General features: G+C 36.1%; 1 protein-coding gene across 3 annotated transcripts in view; it reads right to left on the bottom strand.

The window, feature by feature from the left end:
- Nucleotides 1–1,593: 1,593 nt before the first annotated feature.
- The window catches only part of E2F3 (E2F transcription factor 3), a 38,201-nt gene continuing 14,753 nt past the window's right edge, over nucleotides 1,594–25,041 (bottom strand). For 2 of the 3 annotated variants that reach the window (XM_087961385.1, XM_026669983.2), the window contains exons 2-7: nucleotides 12,521–12,632; nucleotides 11,617–11,836; nucleotides 9,424–9,579; nucleotides 8,729–8,843; nucleotides 5,990–6,125; nucleotides 1,594–3,946 (exon numbers count right to left, since the gene is read on the bottom strand). In XM_087961385.1, coding sequence (XP_087817511.1) covers nucleotides 3,681–3,946; nucleotides 5,990–6,125; nucleotides 8,729–8,843; nucleotides 9,424–9,579; nucleotides 11,617–11,836; nucleotides 12,521–12,632 — 1,005 coding nt within the window. In that variant the 3' untranslated portion in view covers nucleotides 1,594–3,680. The remainder of the gene's footprint in view (nucleotides 3,947–5,989; nucleotides 6,126–8,728; nucleotides 8,844–9,423; nucleotides 9,580–11,616; nucleotides 11,837–12,520; nucleotides 12,633–25,041) is intronic. The other variant, XM_087961386.1, reaches the window with a different exon arrangement.

The raw sequence follows: 25,041 nt of genomic DNA, 5'->3' as shown, positions 1-25,041 counted from the left end.
GCCACACGACTGGATTCAAGGTCATATTGACTCAGAATGACTCAGAACGAAGAGGTGGATGGAATACAGGTAGTCCTTGACTTACAGTCACAATTGAGCCCACAATTTCTGCTGTTAAGCAAGCCAGTTATGTGAGTTTTCCTCCTTTTATGACCTTTCTTACCACAGTGAATCACTGCAGTTAAGTGAATCTGGGTTCCTGTTGACTTTGCCTGTCAGAAAGTTGCAAAACGTGATGACGTGACCCCCCTGGATACTGCAACCGTTATGTGAGTCAGTTGCCAAGGGCTCAAAATTTTTGATCACATGACCCTGGGTATGCTGCAATGGTTATTAAGCTGTAACTTCAAATAGTCACTGAACAAACTGTTGTAAGTCGAGGACTACCTGTACTTATCAGATCCGTGGATGATGCAGAGCTATGGTAGAATCAATGCTCAACATGATTCAAAAAGATGTTGATAGGCTGAAGCAAACTGAAAGCAATGGAAATTAAACAGAGACAAAGGGGAGGTAACCTGTGGATTCAGTTGCTGAACTACAGCATGCTGCAGTTGCTGAACTACAGCATGCTGCTACATAATTCAGTTGCTGAACTACAGCATGCTGCAGTTTTCGCTAGAAGGGCTAATAATCTTGGATTTCCAAGTCCACGTGGAGGCAAGTTCAAGGTTCTTCACTTACAAAAAGGAAACTAAATGCAATTATCTACAGTAGTGACCATCAAACTGGGTCATAGCAGACGTGAAAAGAATATTGGAATGGTTGCTGATCACAAGCCAAATACAAGTCAGCAGTCCACCATTGTAGCAGCACACTAAAAACAGAAATAGATCTTGTTTCCCAATCAGTGAGAATATTTAATTCAATCTGGGATTTTCATAACTCAGTCAGCTATAAACTGCAGGGAATCCCCGACTTAGGACCACAATGGGGACCAGAATCACTGTTGCTAAGCAGAATTACTCTTGCTATGTCAACTGAGTCTTACCCAATTTTACAGTCTGTTTTTGGTCACAGTTAAGCAAATCATTGCAGTTGTGAAGTGTATCACACAATCTTTTAAGCATATCCAGCTATCCCATTGGCTTGTTTGTTGGAAGCTGGTTGAGAAGGTTGCAAATCGTGATCCCATGGCACTGGGACATTGCAGTTGTCCTTAATATATACCAGTTGGCAAATGCCTGGATTTCTTAATCATGTGGCTGGTGGGGATTTTACAACTGTCGTAAGTTCGAGGACCATTGGTCACTTTTTCATTGCCACTGTATCTTCAAATGGTCATTAAATGAATGGTTATGTCAAGGACTACCTGCAATTGAATAGACTGAGTTTTGAGCTAGCTACATGATTCACTAATTTGTGTTGTATGAATGTAGGCAGTAATAAAAGTTACAGAATTTATTATTTGTTTATTCAGCGAATGGCCAAAGGTACAGAAGAGCAAGTCTTATTGTTGCCAACACCAGCTGGAATGGGTGGTCAACTTCTATATGACTAGGATATGTTGCTTATCACTTTGAGGGTAAAATGCATTTGAAATAATTTGAAGCAGATGAAAAAAAACCTCACGAAAAAAACTAATACAGTATGTACTGATATAAAGCTTTATTGATTACCATTTAAAAAGTCAGTTACATTTAATAAGGCAAGGTCCCAGCTATAGAACAGGTTGCCTTTACAAATGAAAATTTATTTTTTGCTTTTTTTTACATTATTTTACACATTTTGGAACTAACATACTAATCAAAGTATATTAAGGTTAGTATTTTGCTGATACACTGGGGAAAGTATGTAATTGTACAAAATGGCATTTTATTTTCTTCCCTTTCATTTTATTCTACCCAGAGATCCTCTTCATATAATAAAAGTATTCATGCGTACACAAACTCCTGTTTCTTCATATGACATACTTAAATACTACATTTTTTATTTACAGATTTAAGGTTTTATGGGTTTTTTTTAAAAGAAATAACAAGCTAACTATAAAATACTCTGCAGGCTTTACAAATTCATTCCTATTGTACAAAACAGTTATATGACTATAGTTTAAGAACATACAACTTAAATAACCAATTAACTATGCACATGTTTGTATACATATAAAACACATTTAATACTGTTTAACAGTTCTCAATGTGTTGCCTTTTTTTACACAATTATTTTCCAAGGCTCAATCGTACAACGTTCATACTATTACTCAGTCATTTCATTTGTGAGTGTCTGTAGCAGCATTTCAATGGTACCAGAAAACCTGCACATATATTATTTAAAACGAACATTTTAGAAATGTTTTAAGCATCATGTAGAAAAAGTAATGTATACTGCTTAAACTATTCAACTAATTAACCAAGGTGACATTTCATACAACTATGTTTACATGTATGAATTCTATCCATTTTCAGAAAGCACATTATGTCAGCAAAGAGATATCAATTAAAATTCAGCGAAGACAATCTTGACAAGTATATTATTTACACTTTGGGTGAAATGTCAGCTTTGTAGCAACTTCCAAAATGGGAAGTGAAAGCAACTAACCTTCTCAAATAAACACAGAGTACTGAAAAAGTGAAGCTTGGCTTAAATAGTATTTCTCAGCAAAAAAAATAAAATAAAATAAAGCCCACAGTGCAATTCTGGTAGGCACTTAACACAGAGCCCCACTTCGTACCACAAACTTCACGTGCCAGTCCTGTTGCACTTTGCAGACAGTGAAATTGAACTGTGCATCTTTGCTTTATATTATAGCAAGGGACTTCCTCATTGCAAGATTTCTTTCTAGTGGGGAAAATAATCACCTTCAGTGATCTGAAGGTGAAACGGGTTGACAACTACATGCAGAAACTGATACTGCGTGCAGTTCACCAGCCAAATACAAAGATGGGCTGTATAAATCTAGCTCTTTGGAAAGAAGGTAAAATCCACTGGACTATTCTACAGACAGTGATAGAAGCTAGAATCAATCCACCCTGCCTACTCTCTCTCTTTCTAAAGCAGCTGATAATGCACAACTTTTCATTTTTTTAAAAGGTTACTTAGAGGCTACCCAGATATACTGCATTGACTGGGGTCACCCCTTCTCTTTCACCTTGGGCAGCAATATCTTTAAAACCTATTCATATTAACAATTATTTGAGGCTTATTAATATCCTCAGTGATAAGTGAATGCTCAAAAATGGAGCACAGGTAAGAATTTAAATATTTCTAGATAACTTTGGAAGAAGTCTATTTCACATTTCTGTTTGTGTATCTCAAACATACTTCTCTGCAGTTACTCTTTGAATGAAAAAGTTGAACAGACATGTTTTACAGAAGGCACAGCTTGAAATCGTAAGGAAAAAAAATGCTATTTTTGGCTAAAACAGTTCTTTAGCCCTTTATGAAACTTATAGACACAGTATACCAGAATAAAATAGGCGTAGCCATTTCCTCCAATTCTCTGTGCACTGTTTTATAATTACTAAAGCAGTAGCTGCCTGAATTTGAGGTTAAGGTAACTCTGATAAGAAAGTCTGCCATTCTGTGTTTGTACGATTCTATGAAGTATTTCCATATAAATATGAAATACTATAATTTCTAATCTTTGAAATGGAATAAGGGTTAGGAGATAAGAGGGGAGATAGTGTGGAATGTCAGCAGGTATTCTGGTTTCATTTTTAAAAAGAAAATAGAAACAAAAATCAGCTGCATAAAAATCCATCCATCAAGGCAGGTACTTTTTCAAAGTCATAAGCATCAAAGAGGTCACTAATCCCTTCTTCTTCATCAAGCCCAAGCAAATAGTCTTCATGAAGTAAAGGTGGCAACAAGTTTACAAATGGGCCATCAAGACTTGAAGTAATTTGGTCCTCTGTCTGTTGCAAAAGGTTAGTGGTAGAAACTAATGGGGAGATGGCCGTGGCATTTTCTGAACAGTCAGGACCTCCTGAGTTATCAGAGTTCAGATCTGTATAAGTAAGAGAACAAAATATCAAAACTTGGATACAGAAACCTTTCACAACCATACTACATATAAATGCTTTGCCTTCCACCCAGCTTATTGTAAAAGTTAACTTTGCTACTATGGAATGAGACAGCAGCCCAACACCTCCCAGCCTCAGGAACTGCTTAAGTCCGGAGGACTAGTAGTTTTGTGACATAAGTAGGATTTATACAATTCAGTGACAATGCTAATTACAAAGGGAGATTCTCTGGAATCATCTCTTCGGTTCTGTGTAGACCTGCTTAAGCAAGACACTGTGGCTCTTTCATTCTTTAGCCATGAACTACCATACATGGACTTCAAAAATGCAGAACAATCACCAGATAGCAGGAAATACATAAATTGTACTTCTCTAGCAGCCACTTGGAGTTTGGACCTTTATCTGACAACCCTAACCAATATGCATATTTTATGAGTATAAACTATAAACCAAACTGAAATTCCAACATCCCATGTTGCTTTCTATATTAAAGCGCACACAATATATATGTGCCACATATACAAGGAAACATATTCTTTATCAGAAATGCTATACGCAACTTTCTTAATCACCAAATGAGACATCCAATTTCTGAAACCTGAGAGAAAATATTCACTGAAATAGGAACCATACTGATTTTACTTTATTAAGCTTCTATTTAGAATGTATAAGTATTTATAAAACATCAGGATAAATATTAATCATGAAATTTCAATCTTCCAGCCGTCCTCCTCCTGGATTTCAGGTTAAAAGAGAAAAACTAGAAAGAGGCTAACTGAATGAGAAAGAAACTATTAGTTTGTGCTCTGTCAACACAAAATAAATCACCAAATTTAGTCTGCCTTCCCCCTTTGAGGGAAATCAGAGTTATTTGAAGGTATATTGAGAGAAATGAAGACATACTGGCTACTAGATAGCAATAAGCACATAGACTTATATATTGCTTTACAGAGCTTCACAGCCCTCTCTAAGCGGTTTACAGAGTGAGCATTTTGCCCCCAACAATCTGAGTCCTCATTTTACCAACCTTGGAAGGATGGAAGTCTGAATCAACCCTGAGCTGGTGAGAATCGAACTGCTGGCAGAATTAGCCTGCAATACTGCATTCTAACCACTGCACCACTACGACTCTTTGAGATACCCTCAAAACATACAATTAATTTCCCGCAAGGAAACCTTCTGTATAATTCATATAAAATGGAAAGCATTCAGTAAGTTCTAGCAGAATCTCATGGAAAGGAGGCTTTAGGCCTTTCACCCTCACTCACATATCTGCCCACTGTCATTTACATAGCATATCCATCTGGGGAACAAAGGTTTCAGGAAAAGCAATGTCAAGCTTGGCTTTTGAAGAAGTAGTGCCTGCAATGCATTGCTAGAAGTGCAGAGAGTGCCAAACCCCTGCTCCTTTTCCTTCAGTTGCCCAAAGGTAGCTCTCAGGCTGCATGTGAAAGTGCTAGATGCTTCCACCTCCTTTCTGCCCTCCCGCAGATAAGCTCTTCTGCTTTGGCCAGAGAGTAGTGACTTTCCAAGTGAGTGGATGCTTTAAGGGAAACGTATTCGATATAGATAAATTCTGCCTCCTGTGACAAAATAGAAACTATTTTTTAATGTGACAATTTAACTTATACATTCCATGGCTCACATTAATGTTTAGGTATTGCCAAAATTAAATTATTAATTCACTCACTCCTTATTTAGTGATTATGCAGTTATTGATCGTTTGCAAATATGATCACCAAAAAATCATTTTCCAAGCAATGCACGCATTTATGACCAAATTTTGTGTGTCTGACCATGCATGCCAGAGTGGGAGGAGCACTGATATTGTTGCAAATTAGGAATGTACACATCGCTATAAACACAAGTAAAATAGTAAAACATAATAATCTGTACTCAAGAATAATGAATTAGGAAAAAAAGTTCTTTAGTTTACTTTAAAGTTTAGCACTTAAAATATTATACAACAGATTATACGTTGATTTTAAGCTCTGCATATATTTGGTTATCGCCAGTGTTCAGATTACCTTTGGAAATGTTTCTTGAGATACTTCCATTGTGATCCTGATCCTGAGTTTTTATACGAGCGGAGTAGTCGGTTTCTTCTGGACACAAGTATACTTCAATAGGTCCTTGAGTACTACATAAGTGTATCAGCTTATTCTGCAACAAGAAAGAATTTCAGTTTTCTGCATCCCTTTTGCCAGTAATACAAATAACTACTGGAACATTTTTCATTCTTAATGTGCTGATATGCAAAAAAAAAAAAGAGCCCAATGCAGGCTGAAAGTTTGCAAAATGATAATAATCGGCCTAGCAGAAGATATAAATTCTGCCCTTTCTAATCAATGTAATTTTGCAAGATTATGTTCTAAGCCTTTCATCATCATACGGTTAAGGGACAGAGAAGTGATTTTGCTTGGAGCTTATTTTCTGACCAGACTATTTTGGTTTTCTGATGGCTCAACTTACCAGTTGTTCCTTGAAGCTTACTCCTAAGCAACGTAACGAAAAGACTCTGGCCAAAATCCAATTTTAAATCAACAGGATGGGACAAGGTTACATTCATGTGCCTGGTTGGGCTAATGAGATAACCCTGTCTTCCTTAAAACAAGGTCTTCTCATGTTCTCTGTCATGTTCTTGACCAAACCACCTTCATAGAAAGTAAGTTGCTTCCAGGGTTTCTTTTCCGAGGTTTATTGAAAAAGGTACCATACATTATAGGAATTCAAATTACAGATTGCCCACCCCCTTCAATGCAATGTATCTAAATTGGAGTTTCCTAAGGTGGAGATTTTTTCAGCCTCTTACTTATAGTACTTGTACCAACTGCTGAGAAAGCCCTTCTCTTAACTAATAAGGGAGGACAATCCAGTGAGTAAAAAAATATGAAACTTTCTCCATTTCTAAACCGATCAATATAAGGCAAGGGTGTCAAACTCGCAGCCCGTGGGCTGGATGCCTCACATGCTGGCCCCGCCCCTGCCCAGTTTAGCGAAGGGGGAAAAGTCCCGATATGTTACGTGATGCTGCCGTGATGACATGAGTTTGACACCCCTGATGTAAGGCCTTACATTCTCTTCTTACAACTCTTGTAGTTGCTGGAAAAGATTTCTGTGCATGTATTCCATGTGCATATAAACACATCCGAATAATACAGGAGTTAAAGAAAACAGCACGGCTGCCTTATTCTTAGAAGTGAGGGAACCACATTGCTTTGTGAAATAAGGGAGATGCTTCCCTTAAAGATTTGCACAGCCCAACTAATACTAAGCTTGGATGACTTAGCTATGCTGACAGAGAAGATGCCCTGAATACAGCATGAGGACTCAAAATGGTAAAGTGCGGGCCCAGATTCTCATGTCAGAGGCAGCCATTTAGTGAATAGAACTGATGATGGAAAGCTTCAAGGCTGAGAGAAGAAAAATCAATTTCTTCAAAAAGGCAGAAGATGCAGAATTTAAATGTTTGGGTGGACATGCAGGTATAAAATAGGCTTCCAACGTGCTGCTGGACGCAGCACTTCTTTGAATGTGTGGTTTCCTCATAAAACTACTTTTCTAACCTTCTCATGTTTGCTCAGGAATGTGGAACTGACAAGGAATGTTCTTGCTATATCTAGCAGCACAGTGTGCATCTGACTTCTATATACAATGGTTCCATCTCAGAGAATTTATAATCTACTGCATGTTGCAGGAAGGCAGAAAGAGAGAGAGAGAGAGGGAGGGAGGGAGGGAGGGAGGGAGGGAGAGAGAGAGAGAGAGAGAGAGATAAATGAACAGCAGAGACTGCCAAAGAAAAAGTCAAATGGCAGTGGTGCTGCTAGCAATGAAAGGCATAGCTGTTTAACATGGATCACATGTGGCATAGATGTTACAGAGCTGGTCTTGGACTAGAGAGATCCAGCTTAAAATCCGCCTCAGCCAGAAAGCTTCGCCGGTAACCTTGGGCTGTGTATCATCTCTCAGCACCCCTGCCCCTTCAAAAGATAGTTAAGGAGCAAGGAAAAAACATGAGTAACTGCGATTTGATGCAGAGTCAGTAGGCAAAACAAGAAGCTAAGTCGAGATATAAAGAAGCCTAATACTAGCTATAGAAAGAAGACCAATCCCAGCTATTTGAAAATAATACAATGGGATAGTTGTAGATCAGCATTCTCAGGGAATGGAATGTATAAAACAGAGCCTAATATGAGAAGAAATTCCCATAGGTTGACAGTATCCAGGAAACTTTGGCTGATTTACCTTTTTAGTGCATAGCTTCTGAAAAAGCAAAACTGAACAGTCATTCCAGAAGAAAAAAAACTGCAAAGCTACTTTTATATTCCTGCCAAGAAAGCACCATGGAGGCCTCCATGCAATCCCCAGAAATGGTGTTCAAGTAGCGAGAAACTTTATTATGAGTTCCATCTTTCATTTAGGCATAAAAGCTAATTGGGTAGCTGATTTTGGTAGGTCAATCGTTCTCTCAGCCCAACCCACCTCACTGGGCTGTTATTGTGGGGAGAGTAGGGGAGAGTAGCATTAGTTGTGTATGCTGCCTTGACTTGAACAAAAAGGAAGGCAGATAAAAATAAAGAAAAATCAATCAGTCAATAAGCAAAAAATATAACAAAAAATAATTGCAAACCAAGTTACATAGAAGTTTTGAAAGTTTTTGTCACCCATAAAAACTTATTTCATTAAATCACTCCTACAAATAAACATTAGTTTTAAAATGTAGAAAAGAAAAAACGACTGTGCTATGTAATAAAATAAGTTTTTACCTTTTCTGGGTCAAGCATTTCAAGTTTTGTTTCTGGAGGAGCTTTGACAAGTATGACAGTTTGGTCTTTAAGGCTCCTAATTTCTTGAATATCTTCATACCTAACATACGCTAATGTAATCAGTGTTAAAGAATTGTTGAGCAGCTGTTGAGAACTAGAAAACTAAAGTAGATATTTTAGTAGGTGTTTTTATATTCTCTCCCCTACCTTCATTAACTTGGGGAAGTTTTTTAAAAAAAAAATCATGGCTGTCTATGTAGAAATTATAGTGAAGAGTGAACAAATTACAATCCGGAATGTCACTGCCAGGCTCAATCACAAAAATGCAGGAATGGTTCCTGGATTTGGGACAGCTTGAAAAGACTCTTGGACTCAAACTAAGCAACAGACTCTCTTGATAGTCTTTTGAAAGGCATTTTTGCTGATATTTTGCAATATTAAAATAGCCAAGGACATGTGGGCTATAGATCACTATCTTATGAAATATGCCAAATACCAGCCCTATAGCCTAGGCCAGTATTTTTCAATTTAGATAATATTAAGAAAGCACAATGGTTGAGGAATTCTGGAAGTTGAAGTACACACGTTTTAGAATTGTAAGGTTGAAAAACACTGTCCTTAACCAACAACAACAAATTAAGAGCACGGAGTATATTTATTAAAAGAGCGTATCTTCATTCACTATAAAAGGATATCTCCGATCTTCAGAATCCTTTAGCAGTTTGAGGTCATGAGAGCAGCTTTGGATTAACTCATCCAGCTTCTTTTCTTCCTGGCTGAGTTCTGCTACCTCTTTTGACAAGCCTTGACAGTGTGCCAACATGCCCCCGAAATCAGATAGACTGCAGCCCCTTCAAAACAAATGAGCAAACAGTTCGTGGAACACATGGAAGAGTTCCAATCTGAGGAAAGGTGTGTCTCATTCCTTAATCCAGCTGTTTTTTTTTAATCTTGGAAGAACTACTGGTAATTTATTAATATGAAGAGCAGAAGAGGAACATTTGGAGTTGCACAGCATTCTTTGAAAATGAAATAAAAGGCCAATAATGTATACCTTTACTGCTAAGAAGGACATAATTAAATACAATATTTATTTATCAATATAAAATATTTATATTTTATCAATATAAAATTTATTATCTTTATAGCTCTGGATTTCTTAGGCCAAGAAATTGTAGCTGCAGGAGAAGAGGCTTTTCTGCCATGGATCCCGCCCTCTGGAGCATCAGGCCCCCCGCGATGAAATCTGCCCTCCATCCCATTGGTCTTTCAAAAGGGTCCAAAAATCTCACTTGTCTTGAGCCCGATGGGAGCATCTCATTCTGGAGGTGACTATGGTAGAAGATCCCAACTCCTCCCTATTTACGTATTTTTCATTGATTTATCCAGTTTGTTGTTAATTTTAACTTTTAATGCCCAATGTTTTTGATATTTTAACTTTCTAATTTTTTAATATTGTTATTTTATGTCATTGTAAGCTGCCCAAAGTTGCTCTATAGTGAGATGGATGGCATATAAATTTAATCAATATATACAAACATGTATAAAGATTTACAGCTGTCTTGGTCTAGTGGTTAAGGCACCAGAATAGAAACACTGTGAGTTCTAAGCCAAACTAAGGCAATGAAAGCCAGCTCTGTGAATTTGGCCCAATCACTCTCCCTGAGCTCAACACATCTCACAAGGTTGTTGTGGGGAAATAGGAGGAGGAAAAGTATTAGGTATCTTTGTCTCCTTGAGTTATTTATACAAATGATAAAGGAAGAAAAATAAAAATAAATAAATAATACAATGGCTGGATTCATACATTGTACCCAATCAAGCCTTGCTTGACCATGATTTGCTGAGGAAGACAAAATGGGGGAGTACAGTACTTAAATCATCTAAAGCCATTAACCATGATTAACAAAGCATGAAGCTAGTATGAAAGCCAGTCTGGTTCAGTGGTTTAGATGCTGGTGAAGAAACCAGGAGACTGCAGACGCTAGGTTTTCTTTAGTTATGGAAGCTGATTGGGTGACCTTGGAGCAGATACACTCTCTCGGCCTAACTCTCCTCAAAAGGTTGTTGTTGTGGGGAAAATAGAAGGTAACAGTATTAGGCACAATATATTCACTATCTTGAGTTATAAACAAGTTATAAACAAAGAGCCACACTATGGCTCAGTAGGATATCCAAGCCCAGCCCATGTATTAAGAGCAGGAACTATGAAGTAAACTTTGTGTTACGTACAATGTATTCAGCAAAGGAACAGCCTTATGGGAATAATGTTAAATTGCTGTTGGATGTTGATAAACATCTAAAGGGCCACAGAAAGGGGGGGGGATAGCAGAAAAATATGTAATAGTCTATATGCATGAAGAGGTTTCTTTCTATATCCCATTCTTAATCACAGAAGAGTTTAGTGCCATAAACTATAATGCGTAACAACACATACAGAAAAGGCTCTTCTGCCTTAGATTTCTGCAACTTTGAATAAACCATCAACATATATATGAAACATTTCAGACACATTATTAATTTCCTTAGTCTAGCGCCCTGGGAAGCACAGAACAAAGTCTGCTATGCATGGTCAGCCAATATGTTTTAAATGTTTTACAAGTAGTGGACCTTTCTCCTGAATAAAATATTTTGTTAAGTGTAACAGATTGTGGTTCTCAAATTATGTGCATCTGTGGAAACTGTCACCTTCCCCATCCCGCATGTTGGAATACCCTGCCACAAAATGACTGCTAAGTTTAGTTTTATCTCTTCCTTCTTGAAAACAACTTCCTTCTTAATTCAAAAGTAAGCTAAATGTAGTTTTACCATCATAATTAAAAAACTGAAAACTAGCATCAGACAACTTTTTCTAGAATGCAAGACAAATACAGAAATGTGATACGTACATCCACTGAATGTTGTTCTTGGATTTTTTCTTAATGAGATGAATGCCTTCCAGAACATTGGTAATATCATAAATCCTCCTTTTCTGCACCTTAAGGACCTCTGCTGCTTTGTTCAGATCTACCACACCATCAGGAGACTGGCTTAATAATTGAATAAACTTCTTTGTGAGAAGGCCAAGTGATGTATCATACCGTGTCTTTTCTGAAGGAGATTTGGGAGCTGGAAATAAAAAGCATTTAATGCCAATTTTGAAAACATGGCATAACATTTTGTTTAAAAAAAATTCTAAGGCACCATATGAGTTGTATTAAAGAACACTCCTAGACAGTTTCACTTCAGCGGTAGAAAGGTAGTCCTCGACTTATGACCATAATCGAGTCCAAAATTTCTATTGCTAAGCAAGACAGTTGTTAAGTGAATTTTGCTCCATTCCGTGAAATTTCTTGCCACAGTTCTTAAGTGAATCACTGCAGTTGTTATGTTAGTCACACGGTTGTTAAGTGACTCTGGTTTCCCCATTGACTTTGCTTGTCAGAAGGTAGCAAAAGATGACCACGTGACCCTGGGACACAGCAACTGTCATAAATATGAGTCAGTTGCCTAGCATCAGAATTTTCGTCATGTGGCCATGGGGATGCTGCAATGGTTGTTAAGTGTGAAAAAGAGTTGTAACTATTTTTTTCAATACCACTGTAATTTTGAATGTTCATTAAACAAATGGCTGTAAATCAAGGATTACCTGTAATTAACTTGGTTAATTTTCATGGCTAAAACCTCAGTGTGTGTTAGGGTTTTGATCCAGCCTCTGCAAGTATAATTAACTACTTTTCATCCACAATTTACTCAGGAAGAACATGTAAGAGATTGAATGCACTTCATATAGCTATGCACAGATTTTCTTACTTTTTGGACTCTCTGGACTTCTTGTTGCAGCTCTGCCTTTCCCTTTTGGAGTTCTCAATCCTTCAGGTAGAAATTGCTGTCCAGGTTCTTCTAGTTCCAATCTTCGTTTTGCCTGCCAAAGAAGCAGAATTCAACAGCATCAGAGCAAATCCAAGCTCAGTTTTGCAAATTAAGATAGACACTAACTGACTCAAATAATTAACAAGACTTTATTTTGTTGCACAGCAGTTGTAGAAAAGATATTTTCAGTGGTCCGTCTGTGGTATAGAAAATTACTATACAATTAGCACTAGCACTTAGACTTATATACCGCTTTATAGTGCTTTACAGCCCTCTCTAAGTGGTTTACAGAGTCAGCATATTGTCCCCAACAATTTGGGTCCTAATTTTACCCACCTCGGAAGGATGGAAGGCTGAGTCAACCTTGAGCCTGGTGGGATTTGAACTGCCAAATTGTAGGCAGCTGGTTGCAGAAGTAGCTTGCAGCACTGCATTCTAACCACTGCACCACAGAAGCTCCTCGGATAGGGTTGGATAGGCTCCAGTCTCCTATCAGATTGCAACTATTAGGCAAAAATATTCCACTTGCAGAGGATTTTGAGCACAACTTCCAGACCCTCAAGGCAGCATGAGCACTGGGAATTAACTGATTTAGTTGTAGTCTAAATCAATTGATAAATCAATCTATCTATCCATCCATCCATCTATCTATCCATCCAGGAGCAGTAAATTCACATTTAGATAAAGATTGGGAAATGCTAAATTAAGGCATGCAGCAGACAGCTTGAAACCATGCAAAACCTTTCTCCCATAAAATTACTGTTAACTTTATAAGCTTACATATATTTTTCATACCAGCCAAGACAAAATATCTCATTGCTTCTTCTTTTGTGTATGGAATAGAAAATCACAGTTTAAAAATGCCTTCTAATCTTATTGTGTTTTTTAGAAGCTTGTTCCTTGTTTCCTATTTGGACTTTTAACAAAGGTGTATAAATACAAAAACTCTATCACAGTATTGCTACCACTCTTTCAAACAGGGTTACTTAATAAAAACTTGAATAGAATAATCCTTTTTTATAAATGTTCAAGTAACTTCTGCTGAATTCATTATTCATTTTTTATTTCCTGATATCCCCATATGGCTTTCTCCGCTGTGATAGTAGGCTTTAATGTGACTGTTATAAAGTTCTGTGGGCACTGGATATAACCACCAATACTAGTGTTAATTCCAAATCCTTAAAAAGTGGTTTCTTTTTAAGCACCATTCTTCAATTCAAAAAGAATATCTACGTATATCATAAACTTAATGGCAGTCTTATTGCAAACATTGCCCAATACAACATCCAGTTTTACACGTAAAATCATAAAATTATAAACTCCAAGTGAGAATAGAAAAAAAGTTTTCCTAAAATGACTGTAGATAAAGATAAAATACCGTTATTCATTTATTCAGTGATATAGCCACACGTATCAAATACATGACTCTAGGCAGGTAAAAATTAATAAAAACATGTTAAGAAACAACATACTATGAAAAAAGGGTGACTCATAAAGAATAGGAGCTAAAATATTTATGTGATCTTAGGAACCCCAAATCATGTAAACTAATTGGATAAAATACCATATCTATAAAATGCTTTTGAAAAAATACTGTATCCCATAAAATGCTTCAAAAAGTACTATAATATTTTAACACATCTGTATTTTAACATACCATAATATTAATGTTTAAAGCACTAGAATATTTAGGCCTAAATTTTACCAAAACAGATATCAAATTCTTTATTAAGATAACAAGTCAGTGCCACAATCTAAATGTTATTATCACAATGCTAATCAACTTCCATAAGATCTGTAATATAATAAAAATCCTAAAATATTTATCCCGTTAAGTTTGGTGCACTTTAAGAGAACTCCATATTCAGCATACTATTAGGTAGAATGTTGGTACTTGCCAAGTAATTTTTCAAATAGATATTTTACATGATTACTAATATGGGACATTTCTGAGTTTTTTGCATCAAGTGGGCTAGCAAAGCTGTATTTGCATTTGTAACGAAAATACAATAAACTTACTACGAGAGATAGCAGCACAAAAGAACACGGGCAAGAGTTTCTATGTCCCATATCCACATGGACAGGATGTTTCCTTATGAGGGAATCTTCCAAGATATGCCTTCAAGGATTGCAGATGGGAAATCATCAAAATGAATACTCTTCTATACTTTGAGAAAATATATGAGATACTGGGTTGCTTGGAGGATAAACTCTAAGTAAGACCTGCAAAACTTCTTTGATCTTTTTGCCTGTCCATATTGATTATTTAGTCTTAATTCACAGTCTTTCTTGTGTTGTACTATTTTATTCTCAAGAGCATTGGGAGGGATTAGAATAGCTACGCTGCTTCTGTGTGTCTTCTGTGAGGCATAAAACATTGGGAGCTTTCCAACTTCTATTTGATTGAAAGATCATCACAGTGTAATTTAAAAAGCCGAACTGATCAAATTTCTGCCCATTGACGGTGAAGGCATCATCATCTTGAATAAACTTTACATTGTGCTACCTAGACCAGAACACCATGTTACAACAAGACAACTCTGATAGGGCAGGCTCAATCCTACCTACTCGACTTTAGTACATTTTACTTTTCTGACTTCATAGACACATCCATGCAGTTTCTTGGCAATAGCCAGAAGTTGTTTGCCACTGTCTTCTCCTGGGATGTTTTTCAACTTCCCAGTCTGTACTATAGCCCTGGGTTTCCCTGGAAGTATTCTATCCAAGTACTAACCAGGTCCAATCCTATTTAGTTTATATGCACCGGCAAGACAGCCACATATTGCAAACTTTGAGATGTACACAGTAGATATAAATACATTATTGATATAAAAATAATATTAATGCATATCATGTATTAACATTACATTGACTAGTAAGAAGATACTTGGTCTATAATAGGCCATATATTACTTTAAAAGGCTACACTAAAGATGTGACCAAGAGAATACTAAATATTGATGGCCAAAAATAAAACCACATGTTTAATAATAAGATATCCTAGAGTTTAATTTATTCATAAATGTATTATCTCAAATATCTCCATGTGTCTTATAATAAAGACATTGCGCTTTTGCGAACATGTATACACAGAACACACACATGCACCCCCCAAAAAAAAATTGGCACCAGAATTGCTAAATCAACATATTTCTAAGAAATACCCTATTAATCATATTAATCATGCCCAGTATTTCCTAGTTGAACCACAGACAATTATAATGATCTAATAATACATATCAATTTTACTGAAGACAATGTTGAAAAAGCACTATGCAATCTAAAACCATCTCTATCTATTGGACCAGAGGGAATATGTGCCTACTTCTTTAAAAAGCTATCCACTGCCATAGCCGAACCTCTGAGCATAATCTTTGAAAAATCTTTCAGGATCAGCTCCTTGCCAAAACTATGGTCACAAGCCACAGTCATCCCCATCTTCAAAAAGGGAAACCCCAGCCTAGTTGAAAATTACAGACTAATCTCTTTATGCTGCGTCACCTGTAAAGTCATGGAATCAATTATTAACCAATCCATCATACTCCACTTAGAAAGATACAACCTACTCTCTAATAAACAATTTGGTTTCAGGAAAAAACTATCATATAATCTGCAACTCCTACACTGCAAAAACATATGGATTACACAACTCGATCAGGGCAAAGCAATAGACGCAATCTACATAGACTTCTGTAAAGCCTTTGATTCAGTGGTACATGACAAACTACTCCTAAAACTAAAATCTTACGGTATCTCTGGACACCTGCATAACTGGATAGAAGCATTCCTGTCAAACAGACAACAAATTGTCAAAATTGGAAGCGTCCTATCAAATTCTGTACCTGTCAACAGTGGTGTCCCCCAAGGCAGTGTTCTAGGACCAACTCTTTTCATACTCTACATAAATGACCTCTGTGATCATATCAAGAGCAACTGCGTTCTCTTCACTGATGATGTAAAGCTATTCAACCCCACCGACAATACTGCTACCCTTCAAAAAGACCTTGACTATGTATCAGAATGGTCAAACAAATTGCAACTTCAAATCTCAATAAATAAATGCTCTGTCCTACATATTGGCAAAAAAAAATCAGAAAATAAAATACAGGCTGAATAGTCAAGACCTTGTTGACGATCCAAACTCTGTCAAGGATCTTGGAATACTCATCTCAAATGACCTAAATGCTAGAGCCCACTAGCCAAAATGGTGTTAAGAGTTGTTAACCTAATCTTACGTAGCTTTTTCTCTGGTAATATTACACTAATAACTAGAGCATACAAAACATTTGCTAGACCAATACTTGAATACAGTTCATCAGTCTGGAACCCACATTACGTATCTGATATTAACACAGTTGAGAAAGTCCAGAAATATTTCACAAGAAGAGTTCTCCACTCCTCTACTCGTTGCAGAATACCTTATGCCACCACTCGAAATTCTAGACCTAGAAAACCTAGAACTACGCCGCCTTTGGTCCAATCTAGGTATAGCATATAAAATTATACATTGCAATGTCCTACCAGTCAATGAATACTTCAGCTTCAACCATAACAACACAAGAGCAAACAATAGATACAAACTCAAGGTTAATCCAGGAAATACGACTTCAGCAACAGAGTGGTCAATGTCTGGAATACTCTACCTGACTCTGTGGTTTTTTCCCCAAACCCCAAAAACTTTAACCTTAGACTGTCTACTATTAACCTCACCTCTTTCCTAAGAAGTCTGTAGGTGGCATGCATAAGCGCACCAACGTGCCTACCATCCCTGTCCTATTGTTTCTTTTATATTTTTTTATTTTTCTTATATGTATCCATGTATTCATAACTATGTTTTTACTTATACCTATTATCTTGTAAGCAATTGACAAATAAAAAAATAAATAAAATAAAATAAACTCAGCTATTTGTAGCAAGAGCATTGCTTGATACATTACCAAAACTTTTATAGTTGCTTAACGTTTAGATCTTTGGCTGTCAAATATTTTCTCACAAGGCAGAGCTCCAGTCTGGCTACTATGCTTTGTTTTTAAAAAAATCAAACTAATTGTGTAAAACATGTAAAGGAAAGAATACTCCTGAATTTCTTTGCCTGGAATATTGTTCTTAGACATCTGGTTAAAACAAAGACAGATTATAAGCTTACAAGACTTATTGACTGACAAGCCACTGCTACACCAAACAATTGCTAGATGCAATATAAAAGGTCTATGAATATTCTAACGGATGACAGGTTTCAATGTCAAATATCCTGACCTAATCACATCCCTTAAAATTCCTTTTCGTACAGTTATTTTAAAATAATGGTAAAGTCTTAAGATTTTATTCAAGCATACTCAAGCAGTGACATATGCTGCGAGAGTATTCTAACAGTACAGTAAAGACAGCAAACTAAAAAAATTTCACTGAATCCTTTTCAAGGCGGTCCAATTGTACATCTAAAACAAAGACTGTAGAAATGAAAAACATACCAACAGTCATCTGGAAAACATGATCATGCTAAGCACTTCAAATATGCAAGTTCAAACTCAGTTTCTGCACTAAACAACTTGTCAGTAAACATCTTTCCGGTCATACACCCACTGATACATTGATTTAATTATTTCATAAGTCGAAAAATGTTTACCATTTGTGAATTTCTGAAGACTTTGCTCACGGACAATTCTAAACATGCTATTTAACCAATTTGTTTTCCCCCAGATATGTGCATTACTATTATCCTTTAATTCTAATAGAATTATAATTCAAACGGTTACAATTTTTGTCTCTTCCAGAATTGATGCAAGACTTTTAGTTTTTTGTTGGTTTGCAGTTCAGGTGATATTTCAGGGTGGGAATGATGAAAAGCAGTGGAAGAATTTCAGTTTTGGGATATAGTGTTTTCTATGTGCTTTTAAAATTCACAAAGTTTAACTTCAGAACTGTTGTAGCCTATTCTGAGAGAGGTGTATGCAGCTTTTATAATGACTCATCACTTTTAAAACACCAGTCAGCTATGAACTGAAAATGCAAGCAGAAATCTAAGCAGCAACATCTGTAGTCAAAGATTTTACTTCTTGCAGCTCAAATATTCAACATTTTAAAATAACATCCATCCCCACTGGGATGTCTTCCATATAAATTGACACTAATTCAACCGGGATTCAGCTGGTGTAACAACCGGTCCAGTGAGCGTGCCCTTTGCGTGCGTGTATAGCATTTGCAACTCATCTTCTGCTGCAAGCCCTGTGTGTAAAACAGCTGATGCACGGCAATCCGCTGTGTCGTGCAAAACAGCTGAGCTGGAAAACCCGGAAATAAAACACAGACTAGGTGCTGGGTGGGCCAAACAGCTGATCGTCTGAGAGAACCGGTTTTCTCCCAGCTGATCTTTGGAGCTACTGGTACACTCGAACTGGCCCAAACCAGCAGAATCCCACCCATGAAGTATAGCTGCTATCATTAGAGACATTTATGCCTTCCACAATAGCCAATAAGCATTTTCATTATAATTTCATATTTAAAACAGTTGCAGACCGACACTATATGCAAACTGAATAAATACGGTATATGTTATGAAAATAAAATCTGCCTTACACACTAATCACCTAAGGAATATACATTTTCAGCCAAATGTTTTTATATATATAGGTTTCAGAGTCACATGTTTTCAGATAATACATATCAGCCAATTCTAAAACTTATATGTGGATTTATTGTTCAGATATAAATTACAGCAAAGTGCCTTTAAAAAAATGTTTCTTTATGAAAGTGAAAGGCAGTATCTCCCCCCCCCTTTAATTGAAACAGTTATATTTCAGTGGCTCACAAGCCTAAAATACTATAGTCAGTCATGTGAAAACAAAACCGAAAAACAAACTAACTAGTACCATTGCAGAATTTGCCTCTTAAATTTGAAGTGGTGCATAAAAGCACCCTAAGGATTTAAAGGCAAAAACCCATTCTACTTTATGCCTTCTAGTGTCGAGAAATGTGGGCTGTTTTTCAAAGATTTTAGATTCCTGAAAATTAAGTACCACTTGAATTCATTTACAACAGTAAAATATACTATTGCTCAGTCCAATAGGGGCTTGTGATATTCCAGCATCATCATCAATGTAGGGAATTTGTGCCGTTAAGTGAATGGGGAATTTGTGCCGTTAAATTTAGGAGTACAAAAATATGGGGCCATTATTGAACTTGACATATAAAGCGTGAAGGGAAAATAATATTTTCTGAACAATTACAATATTGTGTCAGAGGAAACCCTGAGACTTGTACTTCACTCATAAAATTGTGTTGGAATATAACTTCAGTATTAGTAAAAGAAGGTGCAGTGTTATTATTGTAGTTATAGTTGGTCACATAGCCAGATATTTAGATTGGATTTGGCATTTTTGTTCAACCTATTAAGACCTATTATTATATTATGCACAATGTGAAATCACAGCTTTCAAGTAGTGTTGACCATGCCTCTTCTAATGTTTACCACACATTTCATGTACATCTACCAATTGTCTTCCACTGCTTATTTTTTCTATAAAGATTGTAATGTTTTACTGCCAGCCCTTGTTTCCAAACATTTGATGATCCAACTATGTGGTAGTGAATCAAACATCTTTTTTATAATCAATTCAGACATGTAAATTGGGTTTTGCAATTCTCCAAAACCATTTTATCAGTTTTATTTTTGTATCTTTGCTTTTCCTTTTATTTCCTTTCTATAGTACTGGAAGGATGTATTTTTCCAAGATTATTTAGAACAATCTTAATCTTGGATTATGTATTATTCCTGCATGTAATTTAAAAACAGTAGGCAAGCATGTTGTTTCCTGATTTTGTTCCTTTCACTGGTTCTTTTAGAACCAGTATGTTTTGTCAGTTATTAACCAGTTGCTGTCTTTTTAATGCAATGCTTTATTAAACTATCTAGCTATAATTGGATGTAAACTAGTCAGATATCTGAGCCATGCAATGGATATTTCCAGGAAATGTCATTTTTAATCACCTCCACTCAGTTAACCATTTTTGCTGTAATTAATACTTGCATTTGATTTTTACTAAATTCATCTTCACATTCTTCTATCTATCCAGTATTTTCATTATAGCATTTTTGAAATGTCCATAAATCTATTTGAAACTGAATTCTTTTTGCTTGGTTTTCTATTTTCAGAATTTTATTGCCATTTACACTTTGGTTGAATTGCCTGGTTTGACTGAACTTGTTGATTTTGATTAACTTGGATTATTTGTGCCTGAATAGTGTTTGATTTTCTCAGCTATTGCTGTTATTTGCTTTATAATTTCCCCCCAAAAATGGTGCTAAATTAATTTTATTAAACTTGTCTTGATTCTTATATTCTTGAATTTTTGCTTCTCTATACAATTTAAACTATTTGTATATCTTAATTTCTTTATCTTGTCCTTTAGTCTGATCTTCCACTTAAATATGATTTTGGTTTTGGTTTTCTAATTTCAGTAGTGATTTCTTCGGTAACTGCCACTGCTGTACTTATTCATACCCATCATTATAGGTGCTAGGTCTCTTTTGGGAGACTACTTTCAATACTGGAAGTCTTGTCTTTCTATTGATAATTCTGCAAATGCCATAATCTTCCATTTTTTCCCCTTGTGAATGGGTCAGTTCATAGGTTTTGCTAGTGTAGACCCTATCTATCTATTGTATTACTCCTTCTAAGTTATCATCTCTGTAATTCACAGTAGCTTTCTTCTACTTTTTGAATGGTTGTTACTGTATCTGGGTCTTCATTTTCACAATTTTTCACATTCTCTTCCTGTTCTGCATCCTTTAATATTTTATTTCTGTAATGAAACTCCTTTTATCTATTAAATTTCTTTCAATGGCATTTTAGTGTGGATAAATTCTTTTCCACAGTTCAAACATCCGCTTTAAGTAGGCCGGCTTAGTTGGTTCCAATTTATCATTGCCAAGTGATAATGGTGTATTTTTCAAATGCAGTATACTTTTGTCTGCAGTTGTTCTTTCAGTAATCCTACAAGGCTAAGCCCTGGTTGCTCAGCCATAGTTCCTGAGTCCCATTCCCCCTTTTCAACAGATGTCCTGGAACTCTAACATCTGACACAGCAATAAGCAATCTGGTACAGGATTCTTCTTCTGGTTTCTTACTATTAAAAGTTCTTGGATATACTTAGTCTGGCTCTTCTGCTAATACTTGCCTGGGATGGGTGACTTTTCTGATAGAATACATTACCTGCCAGCATAGATCTCAACTTTATCAGAACATCACAAGACCCGCCTCCCCCATGACAAGTGGGGATCCATGGAGGGGTTATTTTATTTGCTTATATTATTCAGTCCAAATTGTTTGTGCTTAAGCGAGGCATTTGTTAAGTAAGTTTTGCCCCATTTTATGATCTTTCTTGACATAGTTGTCACTGCGGTTGTGAAGTTAGTAATATGACTGTTAAGTGAACTTGGCTTCCCCATTAACTTTCCTTGTCAGAAGGTCGCAAAAGGGGTTCAGATGACCCTGGGACATTGCAACCATCACAAATACATGCCAGTTGCCAAGTGCCTGAATTTTGATCACACCGCCATGAGGACGCTGATGGGTATGTGAAAAATGGTCACGTCAAGTTTTTCAGTGTCATTGTAACTTTGAATGGTTACTAAATGAATGGTTGTAAGTTGAGGACTACCTGTACGGGGCCCTTCCCACAGACCAGGACTAGGTAGATTTTATTTGACGGTGTTAAAGATATTGTTGCAGGATGTCTATTTTTGAGCTCCCTTTTCTGAATCCTGCCTGTTCTGTTGCTGTCCAATATTGGGGCTTATGGTTCAAATGTTTAACATATAATTTGCTAACCTTCAGGAGAGACTCAGAGACCTGATTGCACAAATCATTCTATTTCCCTTTATATACATTTGTATTATTGCCAGCCCCGCATATTGGAATATACCATTCTGATCAATAAATGTCAACAGATACTAGCTGAAGCCCCCTCTAGTTGGAATTCTGTATTATTATTTCAGGCAAAAAACAATCAACAACTACAGCTTTGCTCATCTTAAGCAATTGGTTTACTTCTTGCACAGAGACAGGGCACCAATTTTACTCGTCCCAGATTGATCTGATTCTCATTTGTGTTACTACCAGTCTATGTAAAATACTCACAGATTTTAAATGCCACTTAATTGACAGACTGGAAGTAGGAGAGCGAGTGGTTTACCTACACTGGTAATTTGCTAGAAGTGAAGAAATCTCTCTTCTTGACACACTGAATTAATTTCTGCGTGTCTCCTTTTTGCCAGTTTTTTTTAGGAGGGACTTACACTGAGCATTTAAGTTCAATAGGGAAAATATTGGTCCTCAGAAGATTATTTAATTTTTCTACTTGCAGTCTGACATAAACATTTTCAGCTGTGCACAATCCTGATCAAACTATTTTTTGTTCTTTACATTCCAATTTAAGTGAGACATTTGCTAAACCACATACTGTATCTGAACATGCTTTTAGAGAGTTGCCTAGCAAGTGCGCTCAAATTTTCTAAGGTAACTCTGGCTGCCAGTCATTCTATGGCCATTTTTAAATTACTTTTGTTCCATCTATTCATACCTCTGCGGTTGTTTTTTGCAACTATGGGGTGCCAATTGCATCTGTTCTTACAGATTGATAGAGGGATGACATAATTAGTATTAGGGGAGTGGTGATAACTGTATAATTGAGAATCTACCTCTATCCACTGTAAGGCCTTTAGGAGATTACATGACAGATGGAAGGGTTGACTACTGATCTTCTGCCTGACCCTCCCCACCCGCAAAATAAGCATATTCTGCAGTGTGATCTCCATTTAGGGAGCCATTGAGTTTTATATTACATATTCTGACAATAAAACACAATTACACTGTTTAGCAAAAATACATATTCTTTTAAGGCATCTTAGAGGTCAGTGATGTATTATTCCATTTCTGTTGCCAGTATCAAATGACAGCTTCATTACCAATATTTATGAATGTGCCCTGACTTCATGTTCTCCTTGCCTCCCCCACCATGCTGTACTCTATGTGGAACAGAAATTTATGTTAATATTGTCAATGCAATTCCATCAGCAGAACTGGGATCAGTGGGATTGACTTTTTGGCAATAGTACATATAATCTGTTTAGGATTTAAATCTAAATGGCAAATTCAGTATATTGAAGCAGTGCAATCCAAAGGCATTTCTTAGCAGTCCTTGTAATCAGTAATTTTTTTTCCTGAAACTTGGAGGAAATGTATGAGTAGAAGGATAGCATAAGTAAACTTATTGAACAAAGCTGAACTGCAAGTATGCATATTGAGTGATAGTGCCCAAATTCTAGGTATTATCCTTTCAGTGATGTTTAATACTGTCACTAACCAGGAGAATGATTCTTAACATTTTTGTTGGGCTTCTTCCATAGATTGTAAACAATTGAATAAATTTAAGTTATCTAAAATGGCTTCTGGAGTAAAACAGAAGCCCTTTGGTTTTCTGGATGCTTACCAACTTAAAGAATTTTATTTCCCATGGACTTGTAATTTAAAAACTACAGATATACATGTATTACTATGACTCATGTTGAAACTTTGATGTTACACTTCAAGTTTCAGAATATAATTTTATGCCTATATAGCGGTACTTTAAAATACATGTTCTGAGAGTACAGTTTTAGACAGTTTCTGGAGATTATAATATTTCAGAAAGAAGCAGAACCCTAATGAAATGGGAATCTCACAAACATAAACCTTGGAAAATAATACTGAATATTCTAATCTCCCTCTTCCATCTCCCTCTCTTCATTATACTGAAGTCACAAAACTGCATTCAACACAAAGAACTGAGAAGTTGCACCAAAAAGCAGGAATAGTGAGAAAAGGTAGCTTAGAATTTCTACGTCAAAACATTTAGTTGTAAATACTTATTTGGCAAAACATCCATCAAATTATTTCCAAACATGAAAAGATAGAACAAAGATAATAAAATAAAAGACACTTTAAAATTAAATTTTCCTTTCACTTAAATATATTTAACTTTCAATAACAATTTCAAATTTTCTTTTGATAAATTTTGGCATAGTATATCTCTAGGTACCACAGACAAATACAAAATGCTCCTAGGGAAGATTTTTCATTTCAAAGCTAACGATTATCAACTTTTATTTAATTTGTTTCAATTGAATCTTTTACTTAAAAGAAAAATGTACTGTAATTAAACATAAGCATCACTACAGATGCTTTTAAGAAATGATATCTATCATACTTAGCCAATAAAAAGGAGAATGGCCCTAGTGGAGTTAAATAGAACTAAACAAAACAGAACCTAAAAAAAGAATACTTATACCTTAAGTTTACTCATCTGTGATTTTGCAGTCATTTGTGTATGACTCATGGATGAATTTGATCATTTCATAAACTGGTTGCAATATGTATTTGTTCACCTATATCAATCTCAGTCACCTATAGATGGTGGCCTTC

The sequence above is a fragment of the Notechis scutatus genome, chromosome 3 (assembly GCF_049901735.1).
Source record: "Notechis scutatus isolate UNSWTSFEM ecotype Mainland chromosome 3, rNotScu1.2, whole genome shotgun sequence".
NCBI lineage: Eukaryota > Metazoa > Chordata > Lepidosauria > Squamata > Elapidae > Notechis > Notechis scutatus.
This window is presented reverse-complemented; position numbering and strand designations above follow the sequence as displayed.